Source organism: Pristis pectinata, chromosome 4, assembly GCF_009764475.1.
Source record: "Pristis pectinata isolate sPriPec2 chromosome 4, sPriPec2.1.pri, whole genome shotgun sequence".
Taxonomy (NCBI): domain Eukaryota; kingdom Metazoa; phylum Chordata; class Chondrichthyes; order Rhinopristiformes; family Pristidae; genus Pristis; species Pristis pectinata.
Window position 1 is genome coordinate 37,170,658 of NC_067408.1, and position 12,487 is coordinate 37,183,144.

General features: G+C 40.8%; 1 protein-coding gene across 2 annotated transcripts in view; it reads left to right on the forward strand.

Moving 5' to 3' along the window:
• fbxo38 (F-box protein 38) overlaps positions 1–11,149 on the forward strand; it is a 65,366-nt gene extending 54,217 nt beyond the window's left edge. The window contains exons 20-22 of one of the 2 annotated variants that reach the window (XM_052014065.1): positions 7,023–7,126; positions 8,641–8,754; positions 10,296–11,149. In XM_052014065.1, the coding sequence (XP_051870025.1) occupies positions 7,023–7,126; positions 8,641–8,754; positions 10,296–10,474 (397 nt within the window). In that variant the 3' untranslated portion in view covers positions 10,475–11,149. The remainder of the gene's footprint in view (positions 1–7,022; positions 7,127–8,640; positions 8,755–10,295) is intronic. The other variant, XM_052014066.1, reaches the window with a different exon arrangement.
• Positions 11,150–12,487: the final 1,338 nt, after the last annotated feature.

The following is a 12,487-nucleotide window of genomic DNA, read 5'->3' on the forward strand; positions in this document are numbered from 1 at the left end:
CCGGATGGTATGTTGCCTCCCAGGTGCCAGGGTCCAGAATGTCTCTGATGGGGTCCACAGCATTCTTGAGCGGGAGGGACAAAAGCCAGAAGTCGTGGTACATGTTGGTACCAACAACATAGGAAGAGGGCTGAGGTCCTGAAAAGTGAGTTTCGGGAGCTAGGCAGAAGGCTGAAGAATGGGACCTCAAGGGTAGCAATCTCAGGATTGCTGCCAGTGCCACGTGATAGTGAAGGTAAGAATAGGAGGAGATGGCAGATGAATGTGTGGCTGAGGAGTTGATGCAGGGGGCAAAGATTTAAATTTTTGGATCATTGGGATCTCTTCTGGGGAAGGTGGGACCTGTACAGAGTGGACGGGTTACACCTGAACCCGAGGGGGACCAATATCCCTGCAGGCAGGTTTGCTGGTGTGGTTCGGGAGGGTTTAAATTAGTTTGCAAGGGGGATGGGAACCAGAGGGGTAGGTCAGAGGAAGAAGTGGATGGGGAAAAGTTAGATCTAACATGTAGAGAGGCTTTGAGGAAGGAGAAGCAGAGTATAGGGTATAAAACTAGAAAGGGGGATAGGCTAAAGTGCATTTACTTAAATGCAAGAAGTATCAGGAATAAGAGTGATGAACTGAGAGCTTGGATAAGTACATGGGACTATGATATTGTGGATCTTGCAGAGACTTGGCTGTCACCAGGACAGGAATGGATATTGAATATTCCTGGATTTCACTGTTTTAAAAGGTATAGGAAGGGGGGGAGAAGAGGAGGGGGAGGTGGCGCTACTGGTCAGAGATACTATTACAGCTGCAAAAAAGGTGGATAATGTAGAAGGATCCTCTCTAGAGTCAGTATGGGTGGAAGATAGGAACAAGAAAGGAGCAGTTACTTTACTGGGAGTATTCTATAGGCCCCCAGGTAGCAGCAGGGATACTGAGGAGCGGATTGGGAGGCAGATTTTGGAAAGGTGCAAAAATAACAGGGTCAGGGACAGCCAGCATAGCTTTGTGAAGGGGAGATCTTGCCTCACAAGCCTGATAGGGTTCTTTGAGGAGGTGACCAGGAAGATAGATGAGGGTAGTGCAATGGATGTGGTCTACATGGATTTTAGTAAGGTATTTGATAAGGTTCCGCATGGTAGGCTTCTTCAGAAGGTCAGAGTCCAAGGGATCCAGGGAGGCTTGGCCGTGTGGATTCAGAATTGGCTTGCCTGTAGAAAGCAGAGGGTTGTGGTGGAAGGAGTGCATTCGGATTGGAGGGCTGTGGCTGGTGGTCTCCCACAGGGATCGATTCTGGGACCTCTACTTTTTGTGAGATTTATTAGTGACTTAGTTGAGGGGGTGGAAGGGTGGGTTAGCAAGTTTGCAGATGACACAAAGATCAGCGGTGTTGTGGATAGTGTGGAGGGCTGTCGAAGCTTACAGAGGGATATTAATAGGATACAGAGCTGGGCTGACAAGTTGCAGATGGAGTTCAATCCAGAGAAGTGTGAGGTAGTACACAAGTGTGAGGACAAACTCCAAGGCGGAGTACAAGGTAAATGGCAGGATTCTGGGCGGTGTAGAGGAGCAGAGGGATCTGGGGGTTCGTATCCACAGATCACTGAAAGTTGCCACACAGGTGGATAGGGTAGTTAAGAAAGCTTATGGGATGTTAGCTTTCATAAGTTGTGGGATGGAGTTTAAGAGCCGCGAAGTAATGATGCAGCTTTACAAAACTCTGGTTAGACCACACTTAGAGTACTGTGTCCAGTTCTGGTCACCTCATTATAGGAAGGATGTGGAGGCGTTGGAAAGGGTGCAGAGGAGATTTACCAGGATGCTGCCTGGATTAGAGAGTATGGATTATGAGGAGAGACTAAAGGAGCTGGGGCTGTTCTCATTGGAGAGGAGGAGGATGCGGGGAGACATGATAGAGGTATACGAGATATTAAGAGGAATAGATAGAGCGGACAGCCAGCGCCTCTTTCCCAGGGCACCAATGCTCAAAACAAGAGGACATGGCTTTAAGATAATGGATGGGAAGTTCAAGGAAGATGTCAGAGGGAGGTTTTTCACCCAGAGAGTGGTTGGTGCATGGAATGCGCTGCCTTGGGGTGGTGGTGGAGGCTGATACGTTGGTCAAGTTCAAGAGATTGTTAGATAAGCATATGGAGGAATTTAAGATAGAGGGATATGTGGGAAGAAGAGGTTAAATAGTCTTAGGTGTGGTTTGAAGGGCGGCACAACATGGTGGGCCGAAGGGCCTGTATTGTGCTGTATTGTTCTATGGTTCTATGGTTATCATGGGAGACTTCAACTTCCCAAATATCGATTGGCACCTGCTTAGTACCAAAGGTTTAGACAGGGCAGAGTTTGTTAAGTGTGTCCCGGACAGATTCCTGTCACAGTATGTTGACAGGCCGACTAGAGGGAATGCCATATTAGATCTAGTATTAGGTAATGAACCAGGTCAGGTAACAGATCTCTCGGTGGATGAGCATTTGGGGGACATTGACCACCGCTCCCTAACCTTTAATATTGTCATGGAAAAGGATAGGAGCAGAGAGGACTGGAAGATATTTAATTGGGGAAGGGCAAATTATGAAGCTATAAGGCTAGAACTTGCGAGAGTAAATTGGGATGACATTTTTGAAGGGAAATGTACTATGGGGATGTGGTCGTTGTTCAAGGATCTCTTGCAGGATGTTAGAGATAAATTTGTCTTGGTGAGGCAGAGAAAGAATGGCAGGGTGAAGGAACCATGGGTGACGAGAGGTGGAACAGCTAGTTAGGAGGAAGAAGGCAGCATACATAAGGTGTAAGCAGCAAGGATCAGATAGGTCTTATGAGGAATATAGGGTAGCAAGGAAGGAGCTTAAGAAGAAGCTGAGGAGAGCAAGAAGGGGACATGAAAAGGTCTTGGCGAGTAGGGTTAAGGAAAATCCCATGGCTTTTTTCACTTATGTGAAGAGCAGAAGGATGACGAGAGTAAAGGTAGGACCGATTAGAGACAAATGTGGGAAGATGTGCCTGGAAGCTGTGGAAGTGGGTGAGGTTCTCAATGAATACTTCTTTTCATTATTCACCAAGGAGAGGGGCCTTGATGATGCTGAGGACAGTGTTGGTAAGGTTAATGTTCTAGAGCATATAGATATCAAGAGAGAGGATGTGTTGGAGCTGTTAGAAAATATTAGGACAGATAAGTTCTCGGGACCTGACAGAATATTCCCCAGGCTGCTCCGTGAGGCAAGGGAGGAGATTGCTGAACCATTGGCTAGGATCTTTGAGTCCTCGTTGTCCACGGGAATGGTACCGGAGGATTGGAGGGTGGCAAATGTTGTCCCCTTATTCAAAAAAGGTAGTAGGGATAGTCCAGGGAATTATAGACCAGTGAGCCTTACGTCTGTGGTGGGCAAGCTGTTGGAAAGGAATTTTAGAGATAGGATCTATGAGCATTTAAAGAATCATGGACTGATGAGAGACAGCCAGCATGGCTTTGTGAAGGGAAGATCATGTCTCACAGGCCTGATAGGATTCTTTGAGGAGGTGACCAGGAAGATTGATGAGGGTAGTGCAGTAGATGTGGTCTACATGGATTTTAGTAAGGCGTTTGACAAGGTTCCACATGGTAGGCTTCTTCAGAAGGTCAGAGGGTATGGGATCCAGGGAGGCTTGGCTGTGTGGATTCAAAATTGGCTTGCCTGTAGAAAGCAGAGGGTTGTGGTGGAGGGAGTGCATTCAGATTGGAGGGCTGTGACTAGCGGTGTCCCACAAGGATCGGTTCTGGGACCTCTACTTTTTGTGATATTCATTAATGACTTGGATGAGGGGGTAGAAGGGTGCAGACGACACAAAGGTTGGTGGTGTTGTGGATAGTGTGGAGGACTGTGAAAGATTGCAGAGAGATATCGATAGGATGCAGAGCTGGGCTGAGAAGTGGCAGGTGGAGTTCAATCTGGAGAAGTGTGAGGTGGTACACTTTTGAAGTACAAACTCCAAGGCGGAGTACAAGGTTAATGGCAGGATTCTGGGTAGTGTGGAGGAGCAGAGGGATCTGGGGGTTCATATCCACAGATCACTGAAAGTTGCCTCACAGGTGGATAGGGTAGTTAAGAAAGCTTATGGGATGTTAGATTTCATTAGTCGTGGGATCGAGTTTAAGAGCCGTGAGTTAATGATGCAGCTATATAAATCTCTGGTTAGACCACACTTGGAGTACTGTGTCCAGTTCTGGTCACCTCATTATAGGAAGGATGTGGAAGTGTTGGAAAGGGTGCAGAGGAGATTTACTAGGATGCTGCCTGGTTTGGAGAGTATGGATTATGAAGAGAGACTAAGGGAGCTAGGGCTTTACTCCTTGGAGAGAAGGAGGATGAGGGGAGACGTGATAGAGGTATACAAGATATTAAGAGGAATAGATAGAGTGGACAGCCAGCGCCTCTTTCCCAGGGCACCAATGCTCAAAACAAGAGGGCATGGCTTTAAAGTAATGGGTGGGAAGTTCAAGGGAGATATCAGAGGGAGGTTTTTTACCCAGATAGTGATTGGTGCATGGAATGCGCTGCCTGGGGTAGTGGTAGAGGCAGGTATGTTGGTCAAATTCAAGAGATTGTTAGATAAGCATGTGGAGGAATTTAAAATAGGGGGATATGTGGGAGGAAGGGGTTAGATAGTCTTAGGTGTGCTTTGAAGGTCGGCACAACATGGTGGGATAAAAGACCTGTATTGTGCTGTACTGTTCTGTGGTTCTATGAAGAAATAAAGTAAATTGTGTTTTATAGTGCCTTTCTCTTCCATAGGACATTTCATGATACTTTGCCAATAGATTACTTTTTGAAATGTTGTCACTATTATATGGAATACTCTAAATAAACCAAATTAATCAAACGAAAAAATGTCAGTTTTTGTTTGTATGCAAAGATGGTGTTAAATGTGAGTTAATTAGCATTAAGAATTGACAGATAGTAACTTCTGTTTGATAAGTGAATTTATTTAATGGAAGTGTGGGGTTAACATCAATAGCGAGGCACATAGTCCTGCAGGATTCTACCTTTTGGAAGTGTCCATTGTGCCGCTCTATCTCAGATTCAGTAAGTTAGATTGAAATGGTGGAGAAAGGGGGAATAGGATGCGAATCTAAATGGTGTTATTTTAAGACATTTGTTAATTAAGGAGATTGAGCATATCCACTCCTGTCATGAATTTGGATTGGAAAGATATTTTATTAAGTATGTGGATAGGAGGGGTTTAGAGGGATATGGGTCAAACGCGGACATATGGGATTAGCTTGGTGGGCACTATGGTCAGCAAGGATGTCTTGGGCTGAAAGGCCATGCTGTATTACTCTATGAATGAGGGTTGAGGCTAAATTGTCTGTCTGGATTAAGTTCAGGATATCTCAAGGCAGTTTAAAAATAATAACTTGTGGGGTGGTGGGGAATGTCAGGAGCTAAACTTAGAAAGCATGAGTTCAATAGAGCTAATCTCCAGGTTACTACTTGAGTCACATATTAGTAGGCCTGGACATAAAGAAGTCAGGAAAACATGGTTGAATGTGTTGTGGAAAAGAGTTCCATTTCATGGGGTACCGACCTCAGTGCTCCAACAGGGAAAAGCTATACCACTGGGAGAGGTTGCATCTGAAGTGAGCAGGGACCAAGAGTAAGAACAACTGCAAAAAGTTATTTGAACCAGTTACAGTGGAGAAGGAATCAGATGGAAATTATTTAAATATAAAGGGAAAGGACAGGGTACAAAAGTTGTAAGAAGAAATAAAATCCCTGTTTGTTTTTTTAAAAAAAAAGCCAGAATAATAAAAAATAATATTTAAATTGCCTTTGTACGAAAGTATAAAATATTTCCAACAAATACTGTCTTCACTCAGAATGTGAGGAAGAGTACCAGGGAATACATGCATAGTTAATCACATGTGAATTCTGGAGATTTACATGTGTTATATTCCAAATACACATACTGTAAGTTAGATGGAGAAATTAACCTTAAAGAATTTGATCATTGCAATGACCTGGGTTTAAGCTTGATGTGACTGGGAATAAGTTCGCAGACTGAGGGGGAGAGAGAGCAGAAGGCGAACACAATGGGATCAGCAGGGTTGATGTATTTTTAAGTGTTTAGTTTTTTTGACTGAGATTCTTGAGCTCTCAAACCCAACCAGAGCTTAAACTAATGGGAAATATTTTTCAATTTACAAATTCTCACTTAACAAAATGTTTTCCTGGAACATAATCCCTTTATAATTGGAGTATGCAACCCCAGCGGTCGTCCTGTGGTGACGTTCCATGTGCGTGAAGGTAACAGCAACACATTTGCTCTGTGTCTTCTGATTGGATGTGGAAAAAGTGTCCAAGATTGTATGTAATATCCAGATATTGAGGCACAGACAATTTGTGCAGATGTGAGCAGGAACTTGCAGAGGAATATAGACAAGATGGGCATCACCATGGCAAATGAAGTTCAGTTAGGGAAGCATGAGATCATCCATTTTGGATCCAGGAAAGACAATTGGGAATGTTTTCTTTTTCATGTCAGACATCAGACATTCACTAATCACAAGAGTTATCCTTGACTATAATGCAGAGAAGAGGAAAAATATGCATTTAGATGTACAGTAAACTTGGTCTGTCACCATCTGGAATGCTGCATTCACTTTTGGGTATTACATTATGAGTATATTGACTGTTGCAGCTCAGTTGACTGATATATAATTCAAATCTAAGCCATAATGACTACCAGTTGAACAAAATTGAATTGTATTCCTTTGGGTTTGGACAGTTGAGAGAATGGATAGATAATTTTAAGCCTTCAGAACAGGAAAATGGAGTCGAGTTACAGATCAGTCATGATCTTAATGACAAAAGGCTCCACTGGCTAAATTATAAACGTACTCTTATCATGTGAAAATGTGCTTAAAGGTGAATTATATTTTGTAGTTTACAAAGAATGACATACAAATTAGAATTTGTTTGAGAAGTAAAACTTGAGATTTATCAATGATTGCTGATTTTGAACTTAAGGAATTTTTTTTTTACTAGGGAATTGATCAAGTATGAGTTCTTTCCAGAAGCCACTCGGACTGAAGATGATGTAAAGAAATATCCGAAGTACCCATGGGGGAGGGATATCTACACGTTAGAGGGTAAGTGTTGGAAAAATTTAGTGATTTTTTTTATTGTTTCTTCTTCAAGTAGGGATTTTCACACTTAAAAGAGCCAGAAGGTCCCATTGTGGGAAAATTTTGAACGTGGACTAAATACAGTTAATTATTCACTTTACTGATTTTCAGCTAATGGGATAGCAGTGAGGGCAAGTTATTATCTTCAAAAGTGAGGTTTCAATGTTCAGGGACTGGGTGTAATGATGTTAGGCCTTGCACTCTGTGGTTATTGAACGTTTAATTCTGGTCTCCTCCTTGCCAATCATTTATATCCATTCCTGTGCTCCAACTCCACGTGATGGAGTATCCTGCTTCATATAATGTAGAATTTGAGAGAATTACCTGTGTTGTGACTGTGCTGTGCGAGAAGTAATTTGCACAAGGTATTAATCATTTTTCAAGGTCAGAGATGGAAGAAGTCAGTTATTGGAGCATTGGCAGGGTTATGAGAGAAAATCCACCTGCTTAAAACTTGTGTCTTTGCACTCTACAGTAAGTGAACCAGTTTTAACCTGGCTTTCCCAGAGCAAAATTGTGGGCAAGGTTCTCCCAGTTAAAGGGAATACAGAAAACCTTGAGACTCTTTTGCTGTATTGGAGCCTTGATTTTTCTCTGTGTCATGAGTAATTCTTATGTTGGTCATACAGCATGACCTTCAGCAAGTTAGCGTGAGGCAGCCAATGAACCCTGTGACCATCCAGCATAGTCTGCATAGATTAAAACTCTGGATAAATTGTAAAGACTGAATAGTCCTAGAAAAAAGGAGGACCAAGAGATCCCCTTTGAACTCTAATGGGGTATCAGAAGAGAGGATAATGCTTGTTGCCAGTCTAAAATCTGAGACCAAAAGTATAACACGATCACAAATAGCAAAAGAATTCATGAGAAAATTCTCTACTGTTTAGGAATAAATGAGGTAAAGAGGGTGAGCTTATGTAAATAAGGAAAAAAACAATTGGAAGAAATGTTAATCACAGAAATGAAATTAAGAAGTACTTGGCCTACTTTTGCTGTAAAATTCTGCAATTGTTCCATCTATAAATTTCATTTTAAGGCTGTCTGTTTAATTTCTTTTCTCTTGCCATTTCTTGCTACCTTGTCTATTCCTTGTGTACACCCACATGTGCACAGGCACACATCTATTTACTAATTGACTGTACTTCCCTTTCTTGCCACTATAAATTTGTTTCATGGATGCCACACTTTGAATCCAGACAGTGCTTATGAATATGCAGTTATGTGTTGTATTTGAGCATAGTGGTACCCTCACCTTCCACGTGTATACTTTCCAACAAAGGTTGCTGTATCATGATCATGCTTTTAGCCCCTAGGACTCAGAATATTTCATTTTCATTTAAAATTTATTTGATAAATACATTGGGAGTACAATATAGTTTCACAAATAGATTGAGGTTTAGTGTCTTCATCTTAACACTATGAGAAAATAGATTTTCTCAATTGTGCGAGATGTCCTACTCACAGTTTTGTTTTGACAGGAACAGTAGATGGAGCCCCTTACTTTATGATCACTGATTTCCCATGGCTTCGTTCACTGCGTACTGCAGAACCAAACAGCTATGCAAGATATGACTTTGAAGATGATGAAAGAAGTAGGTATTCTCTCTGTACATTTTCACTATTATATGATATACTTAACACCCAAGGATCCATGAAATTACAATAGATGCCTTTATTCTGGCTCTGCACTTTTCTATCCAGTATTCATTCCTTATCTTCGTAGTGAGATGTGACAAATGCTGTCCATTAATCAACGTCAGGGGAAATAATCTTCTCTCCCATAATCTGGTCATCCTGATGTCAATAGTTCTATCCATAGCACAGTCTCACATAAAATGAGAATTAGAACATTACCCTAACCTTGTCCATTTAAACAAAAGTCAAAAGAAAAGCATGCCACCTTCTAAACCTAGTACCCCCACTCTCCCAGCTTACCAAATAACTGCTTCTCCTGTGCTGTGCAGTAAATATCATCCTTAGCAGGCAAAAGCTTTATTTTAAAGAATTTTTTTTAAGCCACTGTCTTCATGGAGTATGGTGTTGTCTTTATTCAGGGTTTGTGATACTTGTTCCAGCTGTTGTTGCTGTATAAAGTATGCACTGTTTCTCCAACTCTTTAAGAAGGGCAATGGCAACATGTATTTATGTAGTACTTTTTAATGTGGCAAAAAGTCGAAAGGGATTTCACAGGAATCTTTCTGGCTAAACCCGACACAGCCACATGGCATGTTTGAGAAGATGTCCAACATAGTTATATCAAGCCTTCACCAATCATCATTCATCTCACTTTTCCATTAACTCTCCTCCGATTCTACCAGTCACCTAAATGTGGGCAATTTAAAATGGGCAATTAACCCATCAACCTCCACATCTTTGGGATGTGGGAGGAAACCCACGCAGTCACAGGAAGAAGTGCAAACTCTACAGAGCCAGCACTAGAGGTCAGGATTGAACCCTGGTCACTGGAACTGTGCGACAGCAGCTCTAATAGTTAGGCTTTAAAGAGTGTCTTGAAGGAAAAGAGATTGAGAAATGGATATTCGGGAGAGGAATTCAGGGCTTTGTGGTTTGGCAGCTGGAAGCACAGCTGTCATTGGTGGAGCATTTTGAACTTGGGGATGATGGAGGCCAGGATTGGAAGAATACCGATATTTTGAAGGCTTATAGGGCTGGAGATGATTTGAAGTGTGGAAGGACAAACCCCTGGAGAGATTTGAAAACAAAAATGAGAAATTTAAAGTTAAACCATTTCTTTGCAGAGATGGGACATGGGCAGCAGAGTTTTGGAAGGCCTCCAGTCAATAAAACAAGCTGGGAGGAAGCAGGCTAACCATGAATACATTGGAAAAGCCATTCCTGGGAGTTAACTTAGATACTGTATGTATTAGGTAGGCAGGGGTGAAGTCAAACATATATATGTGCTTTGAAATTTTAACATTGAGTCATCCATCTTCAGTAGTGAGGGGAATGTTAGCTAAGGTTCCTACTCCTTTCACTATCCAAGCACAGCCAGTGTATAGTTGTGGAAAAATAACACTTTGGACCTAAAAAAGAGAGAATATAATTTAACCAAGTTATGTTGAATAGTTTTGATCCATTTCATAAGTAATTGCTTTGCAATTTTTTTCTGCAGCTACAATCTATGCTCCACGGAGAAAAGGACAACTGTCAGCTGACATTTGTATGGAAACAATTGGTGAGGTGATCTCTGAACGTCGGCAGATGAGAAGTGGTGTGTTTCCACGAGTTGTAGCTATTTTCATACATTACTGTGATGTCAGTGGAGAGCCCGTTCATGATGATTATATCTGACTATGCCTTCCTTGCACATGACTGTTGAAAGGCCAGAGACGACAGCCTGCAAGATTTGAATTATCAGCACTGTGTAGCTGCACTATATCCCAAATACTTTTGGAAGAAATTATATAATTGTGTATATAAAAAAAAAATTTGTGTACAAATGGTTTCTGTATAGAGATGCTCTTAAAAGAATTAGCTTCCTGAAGCAGTATCATTTCATATGTTTATACAATTGAATTCATTTAATGTTATTGATAGGGAATATAAATAGAATTTAAAAAGAAGCTATTTATATCCCCAACTTATACAATTACTAAGATGAACATTTTTGATATTTTGTTACAAAACAGGTGCAAATGTTTAAAAAAAAATTTAACCAACGCCATATTCTTTGGCATATTTCATAGCCCAGTAAAGAAGTGACTTAACTCAATGAATTTTCTTTGGTACTATGTGCCTTTTCCCCTTAAATTACACTTTTGAATGTGTTAATGAAGAAAAGAGGAAAAACAAGAACTTTGTGTGGATTTCCTTTTATACTATATATATACATATATATCTAATTTGAACATTATATTCATGCCTTGTTATGAGGCATTTGCCCTGATTGGGAATAGTCTAATAACTAAAAATAGCTTTTTATTATACAATGACATGCATTTTGTTGTGCACTGCTTCCAAGGAACAAGTGGCAGGGAAATTCTATTATAAATAAAATATTTAAATATAAAAAGCATTTTCTGAATACACATTTCATTAGGTTTATTCTCTTTCCAATATGTTGTTTGGAATTTCTGGTTTATAATTAACCAAAATGCTTTATTTTTTTTTCTGAAAGATAAAAGTATCGCTTGACTTATTTTAATCAAGCACCTTAACTAACTTTTCACATTTGGTGAAAGGCAATTTAATTTTTGGCCCCTGCGCTCTTCACTCTTCAGCCCGCTACCAGAGATTTAACTAAGAATGAGCATTTGAACTGCAAACACAATAGTTTCAGGACTAGCCTGTAGTGATCATAGTTGTCAAGGAAACCAGGCCTAATCATGGTATCCAGTGCTGACTAGTATCATCTGTTTTATATAACATGTCCAATGCAGTGAACACCCATTGTGAATACAGATTAGAAACAAATATTTTTCTATCCACATCTATTATCTTTATGGCTGATATCACAGTTTTAGTTCATGCCAATTGTAGTTTGTTTTCAACCTGCCAAACCTCTCATATCTACAACAGTTTGTAAATGTTTGGCTGTTTCATCATTATAGTAATGCACTATTAGAATGGATGTCAGATACTTCACAGTTTTAATATCATTGAGGAATAGTCTGTAGTAACCTAAGGCATTTGACCAACATGTCTTCTTTCCATTCGCACACGCTTCCACTTGTGATCTGCAGCCTAACCATTTAAATTTTCATCCTCAATAGTTTTGCCCCTTGTTATATATAATCTTATCCTGACCTCTAAACAAACCACCCCCACACTTCCAAGATCCTCCTCTTCAGGCCTATTATATCCTTGACTTTAATTTCCCTATGCTGGGGGCAATCTGTTCAGACCCTAAGCTCTGGAATTTTTTCACCGTGTATCTACATCTCTCAAGGTGCTCTCCAAAACTACCTCCAGCCAAGCTTTTGGCCACCTGACCTAATATGTCTTTATTCGGCTGCATCAAATGCTTTTTGACAATGCTTCAGTGAAGTGCCTTGAAATTGATGATCGCAAATTGTTGTACAAGAGTTGTAGCTGTTTACTGATCCATGTTTTTTCCCTCCGGTCATTAGCCACCTTTCACTCCTGATCTTTGAGTAATCCCGGGAGTGGTCAATTCTATATTTGTGGTTCTGCAGCTAGTTTATGGTGCTTTTTAGGTCAACAAAAGATGATAGCTCTCAGATTGTAGATCTTTTAAAGTGCAAGTAAGCTTAAAATGCCAACTCACTCTAGGTATTATCACAATTTTGCATTTATTACCGCTAAATAACAGCATCTCTATTCTCATGTTAGGCTTCACATTCT